The sequence below is a fragment of the Psammomys obesus genome, unplaced genomic scaffold, assembly GCF_907164565.1.
Source record: "Psammomys obesus unplaced genomic scaffold, mPsaObe1.curated_primary_1811, whole genome shotgun sequence".
NCBI lineage: Eukaryota > Metazoa > Chordata > Mammalia > Rodentia > Muridae > Psammomys > Psammomys obesus.
Window position 1 is genome coordinate 29,091,002 of NW_026587216.1, and position 24,688 is coordinate 29,115,689.

The 24,688-nt window shown below is 41.5% G+C and overlaps 1 protein-coding gene across 1 annotated transcript in view; it reads left to right on the forward strand.

Moving 5' to 3' along the window:
• Positions 1-22,302, forward strand: part of Cpa6 (carboxypeptidase A6) — a 285,009-nt gene extending 262,707 nt beyond the window's left edge. The window contains exons 9-11 of the mRNA XM_055603520.1: positions 10,161-10,363; positions 17,484-17,568; positions 21,763-22,302. Coding sequence (XP_055459495.1) covers positions 10,161-10,363; positions 17,484-17,568; positions 21,763-21,950 — 476 coding nt within the window. The 3' untranslated portion in view covers positions 21,951-22,302. The remainder of the gene's footprint in view (positions 1-10,160; positions 10,364-17,483; positions 17,569-21,762) is intronic.
• Positions 22,303-24,688: the final 2,386 nt, after the last annotated feature.

Below are 24,688 nucleotides of genomic sequence, written 5' to 3' on the forward strand. Positions count from 1 at the left end.
GCTGGCTCTTTGACCTCCCCACCCCCCAAGGGAGGAGCAGTCCTGTTAGGCCACAGAGGAGGACTTTGCAGCCAGTCCTGAAGATACCTGATAAAACAGGGTCAGATGAAAGGGGAGGAGGTCCCCCCCTATCAGTGGACTTGGAAAGGGGCAGGGTGGAGATGAGGGAGGGAGGGTGGCATTGGGAGGGAATGAGGGAGCGAGATACAGCTGGGATACAGAGTTAATAAAATGTAACTAATAAGAAAAAAATAAAATTAAAAAAAAATCCCCATGTGAAAGTAATTAAGGATTGTGGTGGAAAATGTCATACACATACATATATTTATGATTACACATAATTGTGTCTATATAAGCATGGGTGTATGCCTGGGTATATAAATACATATAAATCCACTTATGTGTGTGTATGTTTGTAAACCGTATTAATGACTTCACTCTGCAATTAGTGGGCTATTTCAGGGTAAGTTGACAGTTTGTAATACAAGTGAGAAAGTTTGGGCTTTTTTGTTGTTTGTTTTGTTTTGTTTTGTTTTGTTTTGTTTTTCTGTGCTGGAGATCAAATGTACTAGGTAACTGTTCAACCACCAAAAGTTCCTTTTGTCGTAATTTTTAGAATAAATTGAATGGCACTCTGATTCTATGTATGAGACATTTGAAAAGACAATTGAAAAGAAAAGCACACACTGAGAATGAAAACATAAATCTGGCATAGTGGCACGTATCTCAGATCCCAGACATCAGGAGGCCTGAGCAGGAGAACTGTAGTATTCAGACGAACCAGGCTTGCTCAGTGAGTTCCAGGTTGGCTTAGGTTAGAGACTGAGACTTTCTATGTCTTAAAAAAAAAAAATTAAGGTTATCATCTCAATAAATCCTGAAAAGGTCTTTCACAGAGTCCACTGTCTTTTCATAATAAAAAGCTGTGAAGAGCTAGAAAGAGAAGAGACAGTTCAGCATCATGAACGCTACGTACAACAAACCCATGGCAAACATTAAAACGGGGGATTGTGAAGCATTTCCCCCCAAATCAAGAACAAGCCAAGAATAGCCACTTCCTCCACTTTTATTCAGGTTAGGGTTAACAGTCTCTTTTGTATGTGCACATGCATGTGTTCCTATGTATCAGAGTGCGTGCTCATGTGCATGTACATGCGGAGGCCAGAAGACGAGCTTGGGTACTACCCCTGGGAAGACCATCCGCCTATTTTAAAGAACATTTTCTTCAGCGCCCTAAAACTTCTCAATCAGGCTAGCTTAACTGTCCTGTCAGCCCCAGGGACCCTCCTCTCTCTGCCCCCCTCTTCTGAGATCACAGGTGAGTACCACAGAACCAGGTGTCTCCCAAGTGTTTTTGAAGATCAAATTCAGTCCTTGCGTTTGCAAGGCAAGTGAGTTACTGTATGACACATAATTCCCACACTCCCAGCCCTGTGCTGGAAGTCTTGGCTGGAGCAGAAGACAAGAGACGAAAATGAAAGTAATATAATTAAGAAAGAAAGAAGTCATGGTATCCTCACTTGCAGATGATATGATTCTATACCTAAGAGACTCTAAAGACTTTATGAGAAAACTCCTACTGTTACGTCTGGCAAAGAGGCAAGATGCAAAATTAACATACAGAAATCAGTAGCTAGGTACTAGTAATGAGCAGAACAAGGACGATGAGAAAGAAATGACAAGCGCGATCTACTCACAATCATGAAAATAAAATGCCTCACAATAAACCTAAGCAAGGAGGTGAAAAACCTCTTCAATGAAAACTTGTTTTAAGTTGAAGGAAGTAACATGAGAAGATACTGGGAAGTAGAGAAGCCTTCTATGCTAATGGACTGGACAAAGATACCAAAAGTACTTATTGGAGAAAAGCTAGTATCTTCAACAACGGAGCTAAGACAACTACAGAATGAAACTTGACCCTAATCTCTGTATAATAGCCGATTCCCTATGGATGAAATAGGAAAAATACCTATTTCAAGGTATTCAGAAAGACAAGGACCTTCAGAAAGACAAGGACTTTCTGAATAGGACCTTACTCAGGAAATAATGCCAGCAGCTGACAAATAGGACCTCTTGAAATTAAAAGGCCTCTGCACAGAGAAACACAAATTGGACAAAGAGCCTGCAGGAATGGATAAAGTTTTGAACTACATGTCTGCTAGAGGATTAGTATCTAGTCCATACAAAGAACTTGAACAACTAAAGAATTCCAACAACCCAGAACAGTCTACAAAGAACGGTGTGAAAAGAGAAGTTGAGGGAGAGAGTGTGTTATCCGCAGAGACCAAAAGAGGGCAGCAGATCCCCTGGGGCTGGAGTTGTGAGCCACGCTAATTGGGTGCTAGGTACAGACCTCGATGCCTCTGTAAAATCAGCAAGCACTCTTAGCTACTGAGCCCTCTCTCCAGCCCCGTTTTTCTAATATTTCTAAATGTATACAGTTGATATATTATAGAAATGAAACGTGGCTAAGCCATTAGCATTTTATCAGCCAAGCAAGTTGCTGTCATTTTTTAGAACATTCTCCCTAGATATTTCAACCACTTTATTCATACAATTTCCCATTTTCTTTCTTTCTACTAAATAATCGTTTTCTGCCTGTTTATTGAATGAAGTCTCCAATGGCTAGTCTTAGGGAAAGGGATTTTTACTATTGAGACTACAGATTGTAAAATTCTGGTTAGGAAAAACATCAAAGACTCCCTGATCGCTTCTCCCTGGTGGAACAACTTAGCCAGCCCACAGAGGAAGAGGATCCAGGCAGTCCTGATGGGACCTGATAGGCTAGGGTGAGAGTACAGGAGGAGGCCTTCCCCTATAGTGGACTAGGGAAGAGGAATAGAGGAAGAAGAGGGAGGGAGGGCGGAACCGGGAGGAGATGAGAGAGGGGGCTACAGCTGGGATACAAAGTGAATCAATTGTAAATAATAATGATAATTTTTAGAAGAAAAAGAATATATTCATGTTTTTATATTTTATTTCCGATTTTGGAAAGCACCTGGACACTGCTATAGCACTTAAGCTGGTTTTCCTACATCTTATCCTCATTTTAAAAGAACGGTGCATTTTTAACCTCTGAAGTTCTTTCCTAGTTGTAGGGTACAACAGGCTCCTTTGCAGACATGGAAAATGGTCTGTGAACTGGCCCTAACTACTTCTGTAGGCTCATCCATCAATACTGCCTGACTCACATTTTGTGTTGAATGCTAGGACTAGTTGTGTCTTGCCTTTGTACAGCCGTTGACTTATTTATTTTACTACCTCAAACAATGCTCTACCACAAATCTGTCCTTCTAGACTCCCTCTTCCAAGAAACAATGTCTCCGTGAAGGCTTTCCTGAACATTCACGCTGGATCTTTGCTTCTTATCCCTAGCTTCAAACCTAACTAAGATATACCTTTAAAAGTAATTTAAAGGGAATTTGGTAAAGCTATTTTCTACCATCTATTATTTTCTCAGAAAAAAAAATTGTTTTCCTCTATTCTTTCCAGTATTTTTTTTTCTAAATATCATCACTTGCCATCTCAATGATACAGGCACTCTATATGGCTTTTATTTGCTGAGCCATCTCTCTGGATCATCAGACACATGCTCAAAGCCACCACCACCTCACCTGTCACTGTGCAATATAGTCTTCACCAACAAAACACAGGTGCTCAAGACCATCTCCGCGCTCAGTAAGCTTCTGCAGAAGCCTGAAGGGTGGGAGCTGGAGAAAGCACCCCTCTAACAGTGACCAGACCCTTGTGGTTGGTTCTTGCTTCATTATCACGATTTTTTTTCATACTTACATTATTAAAGCAGAAATTTTACTTTTGTGTATCTATGCAGTGAGGACTCACCAGAGTTTGCTCTATATAATGAGCTGGTTTTCGCAACATCCTTGACCAGGCAACCATTCCCATAGTGATTTCTGATACTGCCCTACATGAGGGTACCAGATTCCTATATATTGTGCCCCATTAGTCTACGAGCCTATTCCTGACTCAGCGTCATTTCTGTTAATATACCTAACAGCTCATTTTGATGCCCATTAAGATAAGCCCCTGGCCTCTGCCCTACTGAGGTCTTCCTAGGTATTTTACAAAATTGTAGTGTTTTTCTCAATGATACATTAATAGAGTAAGCCAGGTGAACAATAAAAAAACAAAACAAAACACTGCACATTGTCACTCATATGTGAAACTAAAACTATTGATCTCAAAGAAAAGAATTAAGTCCTGATTACCAGAAGCTAGAAAGGACAGAGCAGTGAAGCTGGATAATGAGTACCAAAACATGTCAGGTAAGAAAAAAAAGTGTTTCATTCTTCTCTAGCACAGTAGAGTGAGTAGTTTATTGTAGCTTATTATATATTTTGTAAATCATTGTAAAATGGGAGCTTCTAGGTTCCGAACACAAAAAAATGATTAATGCTTGAAATAGAAATGGTAATTACCCTATTTTGACCACTGCGCATTCAATATGTGTCTCCAGTCATTACAGTGCACTCTGTGAATACCCGAACTTATGTGTCGATATAAATAACTTTCAAGCTGGTTATGATGCTTTGTGCTGGAGGCTGGAGTCCACCCTGGGCTGGAGAATGAGACCTAGCCTTTAAGAAAAGAAAAAGGAAAACAAGGAACGGATGCATGACATCAATAAACTTTAAACTACTTATTTACTTGTAAAGTTTATTATAATAAACTTTGAACTATTTTATGTACTTGTAAATTTTAGTTCGTGTGTATGGGTGTTTTGCCTGCATGTATGTCTGGGCACCACGAGTGTGCCTGGTGCCTTCAGAGGCCAGAAGATGACCTCAGATCCCCTGGAATTAAAGTTACAGATGGTTGTAAGCCACCACGTGGGTGCTGGGAATTAAACTGGGTGCTTTAGAAAAGCAGCCAGTGTTCTTAACAACTGAGCCGTCTCTCCAGCCTCTAAAACTATTTTTTTTAATTAGAGTTTGTTAGATTATCAAATCTGTGTAAATGCCTCCAGCCACTAAGCCATCTCACCAGATACAGTTCCTTTTTTTAAAAAACCCTGTTTTCTTCTATAAATTTTTAATTCAAAAAAATCCCTTCAAATTCCTGAACTTAAGACAAAATTATTTCTTCATTAACAAAATAACTTTATTCAGTGATGAAGCAGGAAGCGCTATTTGAAACTGAGAAAGTAATGAAGATTGTATCTTAAGCATCTAGCAGTTATAAACGTAGATGTGGGTGAAATCTAAGCTAACAGTGAGGAAGATATTTCTATTTTAGTTTGCCAACAAATTAAAATGAACTTACTTGTCAGGTTTTCAGTCCTATTAGCCGAAAGAATTTTCAGCTAATTTTGTGAGAGCACTCCATTGTTCATAAGGCAATGTGAACGCAGCTCTTTTGGGTGAACTTCATTCCGTAAATATAGTTCGTACCATCTATCCCTAGGTAGTATACTGAAGCAGACCGAGAGGTCACAACCCTTATTCTAAGGCTTGTGTCCAAAGACCCAGGAACAAATTTACTCATTTGGAGAAAAGAAGACTGGGGCCTGGTGGTATAGCCCTGTAAGCCCAACTACCTGGGAGTGTGGGTCAAGAAGTCAGGCCTCCCTCACAGGGTTCAAGGCATGCCTGAATAACTTCACAGGATTCCTCCTCAAAAAAAAAAAAAAAAAAAAAAAAAAAGCTAAGGGTGTGGCTCAGCAGGAGAGCAGGTACCTACCATGAGAGAGACCCTGGCCACAGTGTTGGTTGATACATCATGCAAATAACTTCTCCATAAATTTTATTTTAAAAACCTAAAGTAATAAAGTAAACTTTTTTTCAATTGGATTGTATTGGCTATTTTCTCCAAAACTCCCGATGATAAATTTTTTTTGTTGGGATTTTACAGGACGGAAAGGGTAAACAGGGAAGAAGTGGCCTCTTTATAATACTGTCATCACACTCATAAACACTGTCTGATATGATTGATTGTAGATAATTAAGATTTTCTTCATAATATCATAGTAAGGGACTGCTTGATAATATTCATAATATCTAATTTTCTATGAAGTAGTCTCGTAAGAAACAATAATGAAAATAAAACGACACTATTGCTTTTGTTTTTAGCTTTTGTTCTTTTTTTTTTTTTTTTTTTTTTTCAAGACAGGTTTTTCTGTGTAGCTTTCCCATGGAGCTCTCTCTGTCCTCGTCTCACTCTGTAGACCAGGCTGGCCTCAAGCTCACAGAGATCCACCTGCCTCTGCCTCTCTGAGCGCTGGGATTGCAGGCGTGCGCCACCACGTCGTCCTTACACTGCTGTACTTTTAAAGTTGGTTTTGTTCTAGTTTCTTCCAGTCTCCTCTGCTTGAACAGTAGACACGAAGAATGTCTCTAGGGAAGTGTTTTACAGAAGACCTAGTTTGGGAGAAGTTACGGGAATTTTAGAACCTGGTACCCATCTGGAGGAAGTCACTGGAGACAGATCTTTGAAGGTGTTTTGTCTCTAGCTGGCTTCTGTGTGTGTGTGTCTGTGTGTGTGTGTGTATGTGTGCGTGCATGAGTGTATGTGTGTGTGTGATCCCTCTCCCACCCCCTTCCTCCTTCCCTCCATCTCCCTCTCTTCTCTCTTTCACTCCTCTCTGGCTTCACTGCCAGCCACTCTTCCTGCTGTGATATTTTGCAGCAAGCACTGTGACCCTCAGAACACTCTTAAAATTCACGAGAACCTGGAATATCTCTATAGACATGTGTTTGGAATCAGGGTATTTGCAGAAATAACTTGGTGAGCTGAGGTATTGTATAGTAGAGTGAGCTCTAAACCTACTGAGAAGAAATGACACAGAGAATCACACAGAAAGACTGTCTCGGTGCTGTAACAAAATGCCTTAGCCCAGTGCTGTGAACAACTTCAGGTAGGAGGATTTATGTTGGTTCTGGATTTCACAGGGTTCAGATTCATGGTGGCATGGCCCTGTGCACTTTAGACAAAACATCATGCCAGACAGTACATGTTAAGGGAGCATATTCATAGCAGACAAGGAGGAGAGGGGCAGGGGCTAGGGACAACGTATCCCAAGGATCTATTTCCTCCTAAAATTTCCAAAACCTCCCAAAACAGTGCCACCAACTAGGAAGCAAACAGTCGACACATGAGCCCGTGGGAGATATTTTATATTCAAACTATAATAAAGAGCACATGAAGGAAGAGACAAAAACTGAAGCAATCAGAGGAAGGCAGGGGCCGGGAGAAGCTGTAAGTGAAAAGGAAGGCCACTTTCCTAGAGCATCCAGGGAGAGGGCCGTGCCTCAGACACCTTGGTTTTACACTGCTAATCTCAAAAACCGCAACAGTATCGTTTCCATTGTTCTAAACCAGCAACTTGAAGCCTTGCAGCCTACACTGCCGAGGCAGTACCTGACATAGACACCCGCTGTTTCTGCTACAGCTGGATTGTGTAGACATGGTATTGCTGGGTTTTATTTTTCTATAGGAAAAACATCTTTGTAATCAATCCTGCCTTTCTGCTATCTTATTCCTGCCCTGTTCTCCACTGTTTTCTCCTTTAACAGTGACTCCTGTTAATTACCAACTTATGTTCCTAACTGTTGCTGGGAGTGGGGTCAGGGATGAGCTGGTATTGGCAGTTCGTGGTTGCTGAGGGAGGCAGAGGCATTTTCTTCAGTGGTTCATAAGTTGTCTGTGCTCCTCCATGTAACTTTAATTAGACTTAATGGTTCACACACACAAAAGAAAGAAAGACATAGAGGGAAACTAAGTTGGAGCTGGGAAGACAAATGGGATCAGCATGTCATAATAAAATCCACTATTGTGTATAATACATGCTAATAGAAAAACTGAAAAATAATGATACAAGATTTCAGCATGCTTTTACTCCCTCTGACTGCCACGCTCCATCTACCACCAGTCTGCTTTTCCTGAAATGTTTTAGAAAATTTTCTTATTGTTGAATTTATAAATTTTTTACTAATATACATTACCTATACACATTAATGAAGTAACACTTTTGGAATAATGTGAAATGTTCTAGAATTAGTGATGGCTATGTGGCTCTATAATTATCTTTAAAACAACTGAATTGTACACTTTTAAAAAGGTAACTTTTATCGTATCATTTTGTTAAAACATTTTCTCCAGGAATTTTTCAGAGTGTATCAGTATACAGTTAGATTAAAAAAAAAAAAAAAAGGCAAGATTCAAATTTCCTTGTCAACACAAAAACAAAATTTTGAAGCCAAATGAGGTGGTACAGCCCTTGGGGAGGGGGCAGGAGGATCAAGAATTTGAGAACAAGCTTGTTTATATGCCAAAACTCCATTCAAAAAACAAAGGCTAAGGACATAGTTCAGGGGTGATGATGTAAGTGCTAAAAAAAAAAAAAAAATAGACGTAATTAGATACAAGAGCTCTGATGCTACTGTTAAGAACTCAGATGTCAAGGCTGGAGAGACGGCTAACGGTTAAGAGCGCTTTGCTGCTGAAGTGAGGAAAACCAGGTTGAGTTTTAAGCGCCCACACAGCAGCTTACAGTGATCTTTAAGTTCAGTTCCAGCGGCTCTAACAAGACCTTTGTGGCTTCCTCTGGTACTTGGCGTATACTTGGTACACACACACGCAGACAGACACTCTTACACAGGAAAAAAAAGAAAGTAAGTATTTAAAAAGCCAAATGTTAATTTGACTCTTGTTCTTTCTAAAGAGCCCGTCTTTTTCTCTGGAATGACTTTCTTTCTTTAGACCTTACCGTGTCCAAGTGTTGATATTTTCCCCCTTAAGTCTTCTGTCTAATGAATAATGCCTATTTGATTTTCCCTTCATTGTGGAGAAATTTTAATTACCGGTTATTCAAATGTTTATTTTTCTGTCCTTCTGGGTCCCCTATTGATCACATTGATATTTATTCTACTTCTCATATTCTTTTATTTCTGACTCATTTTTCTAGCCTTTTATCCCATTCTGTTACCTTCTGTAAATGCTTCAAACCAGCTCACTGATAGGTTCAACCGTGTGCATTCCAGCCATGAGTTAAGTGATTGAAGAGGCTGGTATTGTTTTCTAGAAGTAGGGGAATGATAATGGACACCGATGTAAAATAAACTCAAAAAATATGATTATAGCCCAAATCTCTCAGAACAGCCATGCTTTGTGGTCATGATAGTGTTCCTTAGCTTTGCCATCCCCGCCATAAACTTCTTGATAAGTCTACTCTGTACAAAATAGTTTTTGAAAAAAAGTTTTAAAAATTTAAAATTTGAGCCAAGCATGGTGGCTCACACCTGTAATCCTGGTGCCCAAGGACAGCTGACGAAGGAAACTTAGGAGCTAATGGCAGCCTGGATCACATGAGACCCTGTCTCGAAAGAATAATAAGCAAACAAACAAATAAATAAATAAATAAATAAATAAAATTTAGTTTAAAAGGTTTTTCTTCACACAAGTGGATCTGCAAGATGAGACCTACCCTGGGTTTTTAGAAATCAGTGTGGACATCTATCATCTAAAACTATAATAGATTTTGAATAGGCGTGTGTTGCGTCCTATATTTATAATCTTATTCTATCAATATCTGTGTATTATCAGACACTTTTCCAAATGTCTGCCCTTTTCTTTTGATTTGACGCCGAGTTCTTTAATAAACACTTCTCATACAACTGTCCTAGCCGCTCGGTATCCAGCAAGAGGAAAGAGCCCAGCAAAGCACCCAGGCAGGACATAGGTTCCAACAGAGCAGAGTTTTTTCTGCGTTGCTTCCACTGTCTCTCGGGCTTCCAGAGCAGTGTGCACGCTGGCTGAATGTTAAGTGGGTAAATATTGAACATTAATTACATGTGTGTTCAATATTATGAAAAGACAGTACAGCTGTTGCGGGGCATATAAATGAGAATCCTAGGGGGGTTGTGCAGAGCTGTTTCTCCAGGAGAAACAGCAGTGACGAGATGTTCACTCAGAGTGTTCCTCGGAGCTCTAAACAACCAGCGTCTGGCCCCCGTTCGGGCCCACTGTAGTGCAAAGGCTTGAGTCAGCCCAGAGTTTTCCTTATTGATTTCTGCAAATGAGAAATTGTATTATTACTCAATAACGTCGCCAGGTTTTTTTTTTTTTTTTTGAACAACGCCTGTTGGTGTTTCTGCCTTCTTCCCCGCCTGAACACCGACCCCGTTTTCTCTTCTGACTTGCAGATGAAGGGGCCTCCGCACACCCTTGTGATGATACATACTGTGGTCCTTTCCCAGAATCGGAGCCGGAAGTGAAGGCTGTGGCTGACTTCCTTCGGAAACACAGGAAGCGCATTAGGGCCTACCTGTCCTTTCACGCCTATGCTCAGATGTTGCTGTATCCCTATTCTTACAAACACGCAACAATCCCCAATTTTAGCTGCGTGGTAAGTACGTGTTCTTCTATGTGGGTATCAGGCCTCATGCTTTTCTTCCTAAGGCTGTGATTCTGAGTACTAGAGACAGTAGCAGACATGTTTATTGAAGTATTTTATGTTAATTAACTTATCTAGTCCTTATAAATTTTCTTGGTTCCATTTGACAGACGAGAAAACCGAGGCTCGGAAGATTAAGCAGCTAGGCTAACAATTCTCAGGGTTGTGGCCTAGGCGTGGCCCCAAGTCTAGCTCCAGGATTATTCCTTTTAACTGCTGTCCTTTTAACTGCATTCCCAAATGCAATCATTTCAAACCGATTTTACGTACTTACCATGGGTTACACAGAAAAGGTCAGAATGGATTTGATTAATATTACAGCTTTGGTCACATATGCGGGGCTGTAATTAACTTTATTGGGTCAATAATCATGCATAAATTATAGTCTGACTCATTAATTAAAAGCAAGGTTTAATTTATAAGTGCTGTTTGCGTAATGCTTCTAAGACTCTGGGTGCATGGCTGACGCATTAGTGCTAAGGACAAACAGAATTTCAGGGCTAGATTGAACAAAGGCAAAAAAGACAAGGTTTTTTTCTCCTTATCTCACAGATGCAACAAGCTACTCCCTACAGGACATATTTCACCATGAAGGGAGCCATTTCAGAGCCTATAGCATCAGAAGGCCTATAAAGTTCAAAACACAGGAAAACTAATAAATAGTGTTAGAAGATGAAATAGTTACCTTTGGGGAAGAGAAGGGGAGTGATCGGGGGAGAGCATGGGGAGCTTTGGATCATTGCTGTTACTCTCTCCCTTGGCCCAAAAGGTCACGGCATGTGTTCCGTTTGTGATCATTTACTGAGCTATAAACTTAAGGTTTCTGGTTGTTCTTTCTCCTTCATTTCCTGATTCTAAATGTGAGATGCCTTTCATTTCTCCAACACCAACCAAGTGGCCAATTCAGCTGAGCTCCGACAATAACTTCTCCGAGGATTGATCAGATTCCACAGGGTAGGAATGCAGTCCCACGAGATGGCATCCACTCCAGATACCAACTTCAAGCGGGAGAATGCCACGCTTGTGTGTAACTGGAGTCCGAGGTTCGCACTTCTCCCCCCTACCCCCACATCCCAGTTTCCATAATTTACTGGAACGACTCAGATCCCAGAGAAATGCTTTACTGTTATCAACATGTCAAACACACACCCTGGGAATAGCCAAAGGGAAAGTGTGCATAACGCAAGGCTCAGTAGAGGCCGGAGCTGCCATGCCTCCTCCTAGCCCCACCACGTGCTCACTAACCAGACGATTTCAGAGCCCATTATTTATCGGTATTTGTTTCCCTTAACATGGCACAATCAGCCGGATCATTGCTCATTCATAATTCAGCTCCCTCTCTTAGACGGCTGCAGTAGGGATGAGGGATGCAAGGTTGTTGTTAAACACGCCAAAATGCACAGAACTGCACCCCACTCCCACCCAGAGCAATTCATCCTTCAACCCACACATCACTGTTTTGAAATCCGCCGTGGAGACTGTCAAGATGATGGCTTAGGGGTGAAGGGTGTTTGCTGGACCTGAGTTCAGACCCCTGTGTGCGTGCGACAAGCCAAGTGTGGCCTTACATACATCTGTAACCTCAGCACCTTGGGAGACAGAAATAAGAGAATTGCTGGGCATGCTGGCTACCAACCTATCCAAAAAACAACTGAGTTTCCAGCTGGGGAGAGACCCTGCTTCAAAGAACTGTAGCAAAGTAGTAGAGGAAGGCTCCAACACCTTCTCTGGCTTCAAATACACACACAGAAGGGGGGGGGTGCACATGCACTAACATACTTCACACACATACACATAATACCAAAATATATGGGATGGGGGAGGGATAGGAAGAGAGAAATATGTTGAATGGGTTCAACATAAACTAGATCACTAAAACTAAAATGAAATTTTTTTTAGAAACCCAGCAATCCCAGAATATTAATCAGAAATCATCACATCCCATTAAAAATTTTTAAAATATTCCACCAATATGTAAGAGTTTCTACAAACCTTTTAAAGTCATTCATTAAACTACTTCAAATGGAAATACTTTCATGAAAATGTGCTTCTTGCTTAGCTGAAGTCCAAAAGTCCTTCTGGTCAATTGAAAAGAGGAGACAATTGGGGAATGGAGTAATTCCTTATGACTAAATGTACAGCCCTGAGAACAATTCTTAAGGGGGAAAGATGAAATGGCCACTCTCAGTGAACAGAACATACCTAATCCACTTACCAGCACAGTTTGTGCACCAAAACACCAGAAGAACAATTAACTCAGAGAGACTTCCAGGTAAAATGGCGGCCCAGAAGCTGCCTCCATTTGACCTAGTCAAAGACAAGAGTCAATGTAAGAAAAGTATACTCCATTCTAAAGAGATTACAATTCTCACAGGTCATGATAGTATCCTGGGTAAGTGCAGAGAGAAGGATGGTGACACAAGAAAAAGAAAAACACCAAGGAAAACATAATTCTAGTGGGAGCAGGGGATACAGAAGGGAGGTGGTGTATAGAGCCCCATCTGAAAGGACAGCCAGGCAGCGCTGGTGAAGAGACTGGGGGTTTCCGCCAGACAAAGCCCATAGCCCTCACAAGCCTCAAATCCAGCTATAGACTTTGATGATACAGTGATGCCTTGGTGGAAATGTGTACAGCAGAAAGGAATTCTGTTCCGTGATTCTGTGTGATTCAGAGGGGACGGACTGGGCCCCATTCTAAAACTGAGCTATCCTGCTGAGGGCCTGAGAGCAGGGAACAATCCAAAATCAGGGAGATCCAATTTAACTCTCCATGTCCCCCAGGTGACAGAAAACCCTGGGAGGCAGCTGTGGAGCACACACTCAGACAATGTCTGCATAGCTCCCTGCTGTGACTGCTTCCTCCCCCTTGTCCCTCCCAGGGAGAAAGTTCTGCATGCAAGAACATTAGGTTCCCCAGTGAGTAATGTGGTAAGGGAATCCCAGAAGGGAGAGAAAGTCTGCTCAGCACACAGCATACAATCTTAACTGCAGACAGCCCCAGAGGAGGTCAGGCCCAGTCCAGTACATACTCAACACTAGCAAGAATGCTCAAGAAAACAAGAACACACAAGGTCCTCTGGCAGGTCCCCTGGTAGGTTGAACTGGCAGTCTGCAAGGGCTTCATTTTTACCACCTTTTGCCTCTTTTCTAAGCATACACTTTTAGCAGTACTTTTACTGTGACATTTAATTTTTTTCTTTTTATGTTTTATTTCTTTTCATACAAGCACCTAATCTTGCATATATATATATATATATTTGCTATAGAGTAATCATTTCATGCTGTTCTCTTCTCTTGCCTGTGTTTGCCCTTCCCCTTTGTTCTTTTTACTCTACCTTTAAGTAACATTTTTACTTTATCACGCTCACTCTTATTTTAAAATAAAAGCCTTCCTTCTTTAAGCCCCACTTCGTAAATGGATCCATTTGTACATTTTGAACTCCTTCCTTGAGAAATCTTTTGTTTGTTTTTTTAAATTTCTTGCTTTTTTCTCTCCACAATATTCCCCACTGTTCTTCTTTTCCCTTTTATTTAACTTTGTTTCTTCTGTATTGAAGAAGACACAAGGAGATCAAATACTTCTCATGCTCATGGAAGGATAGAATTAAAGTTATGAAAATGCCTTGTATTAGTAAAAGTGATGTACAGAGCTAATACAATCCTCATCAAAATTTCAGTAACATGGGGACTGGAGAGATGACTCAGCAGTTAGGATCCCTGGCTGCTCCTCTAGAGACCCAAATGGTAGCTTACAACCACCTATAACTCCAGTTCCAGGGATTTCTGGTACCCTCTTCTGGCCTCCACAGGCACCATGCATCCATGTGATGCGATGACATACGTGAAGAAACAAGAAACACGCATACACATAAAGCAAAAAAATAAAATAATGTTATTTATTTAAAATGTTTTTAAAAGTCTAAAAGCAGCATCCAAAAAATAGAAAAAGAAAAGGAAAATCTTAAAATTCATATCTAAGAGCAAAGAACCAAAATACCCAAAACAGAAAAAGTAACGGTAGGGGAACCGTTAACACCTCATCTCAAGTTATATTACAGAGGCACAGTTAGCAAAAACAGCATGGTACTAGCATAAAAATAGACATGTAGAACAACAGAGTAAAATAGAGGGCACACCAAAAAATAAAAAGATAAAAATCCACACGTGGTGGTTTGACTATAAACAGCCCCCATAAGCCCATAGAGAGAGCCACTACTGGGAGCTGTGCCCTTGTTGAAGTAGGTGTGGTCTTGTTGGAGGAAATGTGTCGCCAGAGGGAGTACAGGATGTGTGGCTTTGAGGTTTCAGAAACTCAAGCCAGGCCCAGTGGTTCACCCTTTCTTCCTGCTACCTATGGTTCAGGATGTAGAACTCTCTGCTTGAAGCTCCTCCATCATCACGTCTGCCCGCATGCTGCCATGCTTCCTGCCATGACCATAATAGACTAAAGCTCTGAATCCATAAACCAGCTCCAATTAAATGTTTTCCTTTATAAGAGTTGCTGTGGTGTCTCTTCACTGCAATAGAAACCCTAACTAAGACATCACACAAATCACACAAGCAACATACTTGTTTTAAAAGGTTACAAAAAACATTCACTGGCATGAATACAGCCTCCTCAGCAAACTATGCAGGGCAATTGGAATAACCATGGGCAGAAGAATGAAATTACTAAACCCTTTCACCTTGCCCAAAAATAAAATAAAAATGGATCAAAGGCCAAAATGGAAAGTTTTGAGGAAAACATAGGCATAAGATAAAGACAAGGATTATCTGGGGGGTGGGGGGGGGGGACTCCAATAGCATAAGAAGTAATTCCCTAAACTGGTAAGGGGGTTACATGAAATTAGAAACTTTCTACACAGCAAAGGAAACAGTCAGCAGGGTGAAGGAGCCTACAAAATAGGGAAAAGTCTTTGCAAACTAAATACCAGTTTGGAACTGCTTGTCTAGGATACTCATAGACCTACAAAACCCAAACACTTCTAAAAAAAAAAAAACATCCCCATAAATAAGTGGTCGAATGAATCGAGTATGTCTCAAAAAATACAAGTGACCAATAAATATATGAAGAAGTATTCAACATGAGGCAAATGCAAATTAAAATTGCCTTGAGAGTCTAAGTCACCCAGTCCGAATGACTGTTATCAAGAAAAGCAACAATAAATGCTGGTAAGGATGTGGCAAAGACTAACCCTTGTGCTCTGTTGGTGGATCCAAAAACTGTCATAAGATGCTGTGGAAGCCCATGTGGAGGTTCCCCCAAAACTCAAAATAGAACGACCACAATAGCCAGCTATACTATTGTTAGCCATAAGTCAACATCCGTGTTCATTGATGCTCTGTTCACAATAGCCAGTGGATGGAACCAGCCTAGACGCCCACCAACAGATGAATGAAGAAAATGTGGTCCATATACATAATGGAAATTCATTCATCTATAAAGAAAAAAATCATGACATTTGCATGGAAAAAAAATGGATAAAGGTATAAATCATTATGGTACAAAATAAACCAACTCAGAAAGACAAATACCTCCCATTTTCTCTTATATGAATAACCTTGATCTAAAAATCTCTCGGGGGGGGGGGCATGGGGAGAGGGCGGGTTTGGGTGTGTACCCTTGTCATCAAACTTGAAGAGGACCATGCCAAGGAAGAAGAGCTCGTAAGAAAGGAGTGCAGGGGGAAGAGAGGATAATGCAATACAAGTGGCATAAAAATAGAAAAGGGGTCTAGAGGGAGGAAAGACACAGGAAAGGCAGGGGAAAGGGGTGGATGAGAACGAAGTATTATGACACGTGCTTGAAAAATCCACAATGAATTCCGCCACTTTGTATGCCAACTTAATTTAAGAACAGTTAAAACTGTGCACACACTTTGCCTAAATGAGCAAAGTGGCGCTTTGCTTCTTAAGGCATTTTTCATAGTCAGCAAAAGTGATGGAAACACCAGCCCCCTGAGCAGCAAAATGCGGTAATCGTCTACATGTAGAGAAGCCTGCCCTCGGATATTGCCAAGGGCGCTCGACACAATACTGACATTTTTCCGTAGACGCCTCATGACAATGTCTACGTTTCTTTCCTTTCGGCTCCTGTAAGAATGTCAGCATCAGTGAGGTCAGTGTGAAATGGCCTGCCAGGGCCTGGAGCCCCGCCCTGGGGTAGCCGCAGAGGGTGGCCCATGCTGCAGACAATGCTGGGTGCGTGCGTTCAGGAGCTCAGCAAGGACCAGGATGCGATGCTCAGCCCTCCGCACGCTATCATGTTCCCCAGGGTGCTTCAGATGGAGTAGTAAATTATTCACGGGCAAATTGAAATGGGAGAGGCCTGTGCTCGTTTCAGCTACTTCTGTTCCCCTCATTTGTCATCCAACACCTGTGTAAGCCCTTGCTAAAACTGGTCCTTTGATATCACCTGAGAAGGTTTTAAAGAGCAGTATTATTCTATTAGAATAGCCAACATTTAGGATTTGGCTAAACATGTTGAGTGTGTGTGTTTGTGTGATGATGTTGTTGTTGTTTTTCCCTGACTTTTGCATCAACAGGACAATTCCACCTTGGACTTTCTGCGTCTTATCAGCAGCTTGACTTCGCTTTGTGAGAGGCTGTGTATCCTCGGAAGTCAGGAGGCATCATTAAATCAACATTCTTGTTCCCAGTGGGAATAACCACATGGCATAAAGGGAGTCAGCCTTCTTTGTTGATTTCTTAATTCATCCAGATGTGTATATATACCTACTAAAATCTATACTCATGGCTCAATATGATTGTCTGAATATCCTTACAGACTTATGCTTCAACATTTCTATGAGAAATGTTGATTAAGTATCTGTTGTATACACAACTCAGTACTTTAAAAACAAAAACAAAACAACAAAGTGTGTTGCAAACTGTACTACATAACACCACAAATAATAATAATAATTATTATTATTAAATATAGCTGTTAACTAATGAATCAGCTCTGTTTCTCTCTGTTGTCCACCTATAAGGCTCAAGCAATATGTCAGTGTCTCTAGAAGTTTCAGTGCAGCAATCTAAGTGACACGATTTCTCCATTTTGCCCTCACAGGAATTTGCAGCTCACAAAGCCGTGAAGGCACTTCGGTCGGTACATGGAATACGATACAGACACGGCCCTGCCTCCCAAACATTGTGTAAGTTTCCTGTGCATGTCGCATTAGAGTCATCTCCCTTGAACCAATATCCTGTGCCACGATTTCCCTTTTAAAAAAAAAAAAAAAAAAGTGTGTTCTTCCTAAAGCAAAACTTGTGACTATCAGATTAGCCAAAGAAGATGGGGAGAGTTGATACCTGATCAGTTCCCACAGCTTGACAGAAATCGCTGTACCGATTTAAACCAATTCTGAGCCGAGAACATGCTAAGCCTGCAGTAATGACTGCAAGTTGAATTGAGATCCCTTGACAGTGGAAAGTACCAAAATGGGCTCCTTAAGCAATTTTTAAGTTCTCTAAGTGTGGAAATGGCCTCAGGAAGATAATGAAGTAAAGGTTTCAGCTCTCCAGCAGCTTCCCTTTTGTCCCTTTCCTCCACCACTCCTGTTACGAAATGCCATTTCGTATATAGCATCTGCATCTCGATTTTCTCTTGAAGACTGATTGTAAAGTGTTTCTTTTATATAAAATAAAAAGGAACCAGTATATGGAAATAAGTTGGATACTGTAAGGTGTGGATTCTAGTCCCAAGCGGCCAGATGTATTGTCCTGGCCGGGGTATTGATTGATTCTGGTTTTTAATTTCTTCAAATGCAAAATGAGCAATTAGATTACATCATTTCTCATGACCTTCCAGATTCTACCGTGTAGTGTTACTGGGAAGATATAGTGAAAAATCATGGGTCATTAATGTCTGTGCGTGCATCCGAGCACGGGCTGTAAGTCTGTAAAATATACTGGCATCTGATAATGTTTCTCCATAAGGCCAAATTTCTCCATGGTTTCTTTACATAGTCTTACTGTCCTACCCCTCATTTTATTCCACAAAGGCCAGTTGTTCATTGACCTTATAAGTCAAATGAGTTTATGCTAAAAGTGAGAAGGGCACAAGTGTTACTAGTTTTAATCCATACTTCATGATCATTGGTCCACGCTGACCTTTTAAAATGGTTTCTCCTCCTTCCTCTACTTCCCACCTAGCTCCTTTTTTTCTCCATTCTTCTACCCCTTCCGCTTTTCTCTCTGATTCATCCTTCCTCTGTCCCTCCTACTTGCCCTGCCTTCCTTTCTGCCATGGTCTTGCTATATAGCCAAAGCTTACCTGAAGTTTACCATCCTGGCCCAGTCCAGCTACATTGCCTAGCTTTAGAATTGCTTTTTAATAGTTATTGTGAAAGAAAAAGTAGTATTTACAAGAAATAACATTCCAACTGATACCAACGTAATACCTTTATGAACAATTTTAAGTTATTTTCTAAGTCTTACCAGCCTTTTCCTCTTGGTACAAAGACATAGCCACATAATTACATTTACAGAGAACAATCTGTTACCATAGAAATGAGCCTGTCACATCAGCATGATGTAATGCTTGGCACATGCTATCTCCAACTTTGGCTTCTGTTTGTGCTCTATGGAGAGGGACACTGAAACCATAGCACATTTTCTATCCTTAGCCAAAGCCACCAGAAACTGAAAGGTGCTGGAGTTGCTTGGCTATCCTATTCATGTAATGAGCCCATCTGACCTTGTCCCAGGAAATTGTATGAAAAAACATCTTGCTACCAGGCAATATGGTACATACTTGTAATCCTCACCCTCTGGAGGTAGAGGAAAGAGGATTTACAAATAACTCTTGGTTTAGATAGTGAGTTCTGGGCCATTGTAGTCCATAGAGCAAGTTTCAGGCCAGGTTAGGGCTACATAATGAGATTCTGTTGGGTTGTGTTCTGTTGTTGTTTTGTCTTGTTTTTGTGTGTACTTGTATTTGTTTGTGCATTTGTTTGTTTGTTTTTTTACAGAAAAGCCTGGTGGTGGTGGCCAGCACTTGGGACACAGACACAGGCAAATCTCTGAGTTCAAAGCTAGCCCGGTCTGCAGAGCAAGTCCCAGGATGGCCAGGGCCACACACATAAACCCTGTGGGATCAAAAAACAAAGGGGTGGGATGTGAGGGGTTTGCTGTGCCAAGCATGAGGACCAGAGTTTAAAACCTCAGAATTCACGTTAAAACCAGACTCAGCAGTACCCATTTACAATGCTACTGCGCCTACTACAGGGTAGGAGGCAGAGACAAGAGAACCTCGGAAATCCGTGGGCCAGCTAGCATATGCAGTCTCGAACACGGTAAAGGCAATGAGTGAGGTTATGCCCTTATCTCCACATGTATGCTGTGGTACACACAGGCACACAGGCAACGCGCGCTGTCTCACAAACGTGTGCACTGTCACACACATGCACACGCGCAGGCACTTTAAAAAGTGCCTCATTCGGGCAAATGAACATGTTCCGGAAATTCAGTAACAGTAGCGTATGTATGCCAAGCGGGATCATACATATTTCAGAGAAGAAAGCACGTCAAGATTTTCCTGTGAAATATTAATTCATTTACTAAATTATTCCCTTCGGAGCTTTTTATTCCAAATTCTATATGCTAGGCACTTTGGGGTGTAAATAAGTAAGATAATAGTAACTAATACATCCTCAGTGCTTTCAAGTGATTTACTATTTCATTTCATTTTCGCAGCAACCCTGTGCAGCAGGTGGAACTGGATGTCTGGCGCATAGGCAGGGCATCTTCATCAGTGCCTGTGTTTTCAGTTCTTACCTGAAAAGCCACAGCATGCGCGGCCAGAGTTGCAGAGCCAGAGGGAAGAGTAGCCAGAACGGATTGTTAGCTATGTTAAGTGCTCCGGAGAGGCTAACAGTAGTATCTGAGGGGAGAGGAAAAAAAAAACAAAACAGAAAAGGAGAGTAGATATGTTGTCATTGGTGACCTTCACGAACAAAGATCACCACACAAAAGAGACAAGAACGAGACTGATAGTGTTTGAGAGTGGAGCTGTCTTTCAATTCCCTTGACTTCTAAAACAAAATGAGGAGCGGTTGGGGGGGGGGGTGTGCTAACCAGCGGTGCATGGCAATATTATGAAGAGGAGGGGTCCCTGAGCATTTTAGCCAATGCAGAGGTAAGGTGTGAAAATCCGTGAGTGACACAAGGACTTGGAAGAGATCCACAATACAGACAAGGCAGTATCACATGGTAGAGACAGAGAAAGAGAGAGAGAGAGAGAGAGAGAGAGAGAGAGAGCAGCTGAAAAGGGAAAGCTTGGGGTTCCGGTGTCAGCAGAGGAGATGATGCAGAACCATTTTGGGGACAGAGATAAAATGGGGGCAGGATAAACTGAGAATGACAAAGTCCAGGAAATGTCAGGCTATGACAGCACAGAGCATCACCTGTGATTAGACAATGCACACACACAAGCCACTCCCCTACAAAGACTCTCTCTCTCTCTCTCTCTCTCTCTCTCTCTCTCTCTCTCTCTCTGTGGTGCCCTTCCCTGGACTGAGTCAGAGAAACTGGTGGTAGGTTGATCACTGGAGAAGCTACAGCAGAGTACAGACAGGGGAAGGCACTGGGAAGATCTGGGGGAAATTTTAGTGAGATAATCAGCCATGGCCAAGAGAAATGAAAGCATAGTGAGGGGGGGGGGGGGAGGGGGAGGTCAGAAAACTAAAGGCTGAAGGCAGGAAGGGTGCTCAACAGGAGTGAGAGAACAGAGGAAGTGGAGGAGACAAGGGGGCTTCAGGAGACAGACTTCCAGTTCCCCAGACCTTGAAAGGGAACAACCAAGCTATAAGAACAACAAAGGGCTCTCAGTGTAGTGTACTTCCTGGTGAATGAAGAAAACAAAGCAAGGGTGAAGAGAAATGTTATGGAAACTGAGGTTGAGAAACTTGGAGGCCGTTACACTGACATAGCATTAATGCTTAGACCAGGTACTCAAAGGTGACAGCAAGCATAATTTGTAAGATCTGTGAGCCAGATGCCGAAGAACTACTGTTAATGCCGTCTTTTAATTTGTGTCTGTTATTACTATGTATGAGGCAGCATGCATGTAGGGGTCAGAGGTCAGACCACGTGGAGTCACTTCTGTCCTTTCATCTTCACATGGGTTCCACTCAAGTCCTTCACAGCAGCAGGTTTACCTGCTTAGCCATCTGTCTTAAACCATTCTTACTAAAGAGATTTTTTTTTGGAAGAATTTGATAGAGTTTAGTGAACATGTATTTTATATGCCCACAAGCGTGTGTGTGTGTGTGTGTGTGTGTGTGTGTGTGTGTGTGAAAATTAACACATACCCTTTAGTGAAGCACATCTTTCTTTTTGCCTCTTAGACGTAAGCTCTGGGAACTCGATGGATTGGGCTTATAAAAACGGAATACCCTATGCATTTGCTTTTGAACTTCGAGACACTGGGCATTTTGGATTCTTATTGCCGGAGATGCTCATAAAACCCACGTGCATAGAGACCATGCTGGCTGTGAAGAATATCACCATGCATCTGCTAAAGAAATGCCCTTGAGAGAAACGCGAGTCTGCTCTGCCAACCCGGAGAAAGCCGGGGCTGACCTAAAGGCAGCTTGGCAAAAGGAACTGTTTACACTGGAAGGATCTGTGGACGTTAAAGGATCTTTTCATGCAATTTGGCACTTTGTAACAATAGAAAATTAGGACACAGCCTACTTTGGTATGAGAAGAAAATCCACTTTATATCCCTTTAGAGTCTTATTTGATTATAGGAGGGGAAGGAAATGTTTTCAAATTCCTTTGTTTCAAGAAGTATGCAAATTAGTTGAGGATTGCCCTTCAATCAACCTCCATGCCCTTGATCAAGATCTAGGCTACCAATGGCATTTAATTACTTGGTTCTTATTTGAAATAGAAACAACTGTATTTCTTTTTTTTTTTTACAACTGTATTTCTTAATAAATACGTAATCTCTCAAAGACTAACATTATTTGCACATTCATCTCACTTTAGTGCACTGTTTACACCTATAAAAAGTCAGACAGATGTTTCAATAAAGTCACGAGCCCACAGCCGCTGCACTTCCCTGCACAGTCTAGACCCTGTCAGCACTGAATCGTGAATAGAGCAGGGAGCAACGGAGGCCCACCCCAAGCTGAGAAGTTATGAGATGGGGAGCCATTTTTCTTCGTGTGTAACCACAGGCCTCTGGGAAGGGCAGGCAGAGTTGTGGGGCAGGGAATGGAGCACAGGATAGGGAGTGCAGTTTACTGTTGGAGGTGCTTTCGGAGGAGTTGGCAGGCAGGGGCCTGGGGTGAAGATCACCTGTGTCACAGGGTCTGTCAGACTTTCGGAGTTGTGGGGCCAGAAATGGGGCACAGGGTGGGGGGTGCAGTCGACCAGTGTTGAGGGTGCAAGCAAACAATACTAATTAAACTCAAGGTTATTTTAAAAAGAGTGCTACCCCTGCCTGCCAACTCACCTGAAAGCACTCTGCTTTCCCAGAGGACTGCCAGACCCAGGGATACCAGGTAAGACACCCGCACACATAACCTAGGCCCGAGTCCTCCGACTCAGGCTTAGAAGATACATTTGAATAAATCAATACATGGGTAAAAGAAAATGTTAAATCTAAAAAGTCCCTGAAATAAAACATCAGGGAAATCTGGGACACTATGAAAAGACCAAGCCTAAAAATAATAGGAGTACAAAAAGGAAAAGATTCCCAGCTCAAAGGTTCAGAAAATATTTTTCACAAAATCATAGAAAAAAAAAATTTCCCTGACCTAAAGAAAGAGATGCCTTTCAACATGCAAGAGGCCTACAGAACATCAAATAGATAAAGCCAGAAAATAAAATTTCCCCACCATATAATAATCAAAACACCAAATGTACAGAACAAAAAAAGACTATTAAAAGCAGCAAGGGAAAAACGGCCACGTCACATATAAAGGCAGGCCTATCATAATTACACCCAGGTTCTCAACAGAGACTTGAAAAGCCAGAAGGACCTGGGCAGATCTCTAAGAGACCACAAATGACAGCCCAGACTACTATACCCAGTAAAACTTTCAGTCACTACAGAGGAAGAAAACAAGATATTTCACAACAACAATAACAAAAAAGTAAACAACGTCTATCGACAAATTCAGCCCTACAAAGATACTAGAAGAAAAACTCTAATCCAAGGATTACACGGGATATAAAATAAACAATTCTCCAAGAACAAAACAAAAAGAAGGGAAGCAGACGCATGCTACCACCACAAACATCAAAATAACAGAAATTAATAATCGTTGGTCACTAATATCTCTCAACATCAGTTAACTCAATTCCCCAATAAAAAGACACAGGCTAACAGAGTGGATGTGAAACCACAATCCATCAATCTGCTGCATACAAGAAAACACACCTCGTCATCAAAGATAAACATTACCTCAGAATAAAGGGCTGGGAAAAGGGTTTCCAAGCAAACAGGCACAGACTTTAATCCCAGCACTCAGGAGGCAGAAACAGGCAGATCTCTGAGTTTGAGGCCAGCCTGGTCTACACAGTGAGTCCAGGACAGCCAGGGATATTACACAGAAAATCCTGTCTCAAAAAACCAAAATAATAATAATAATAAAAATAATGTTAAATAAGCCAGGCATGGTGGCCCAGGCATGTAATCCAGAATACTGAAGAGGCTCAAGCAGAAGGATTCTAAGACCATGGATTGCCTGGACTACAGAGTAATTTCAAGACCAGCCTGGTCAAATCAATGAGACTCTGAAAATACAAAATAAAGGACATCTAGGGATATAGCTCACTGGTGAGTCACTTTACCTAGCATGTTTGGGGCCTTGGATTCACTCACCAAGGCTGACAACAAACAAATTTCAGTGTTAGTTACAAGTGCCAGGCATAGGAGTTTTACATTAATAACCTAATTTGGTCTGTACAATACATGTTTCAAATGAGGAAACAGGCTTAGCAAGGAGACACAGACTTCCATTTCCAGGAGGTCAACAGTGTATGTGTCTTCAGCATTGAAAATAACGTAAGCTCCTGGACAAGGTAGAACTTCTGTTGAGATGGGGTCTCCTCTGCCTCTTTGCTGCCCAGACTACACATGTACACCAAAACACCGGGCCGGTGATTGTTTAAAATCACTGTACACCATGAGACAAGAAAATGAAGACACCTTAGGCTAGGCCTTGGATGATTAGATTCAGAAATCTAAAAAGGAATGCATGCAGACTGGGATTTCACAGCATTTGGGAGAAACAGGGTCAAAGAACAAAGGCCAAGGCC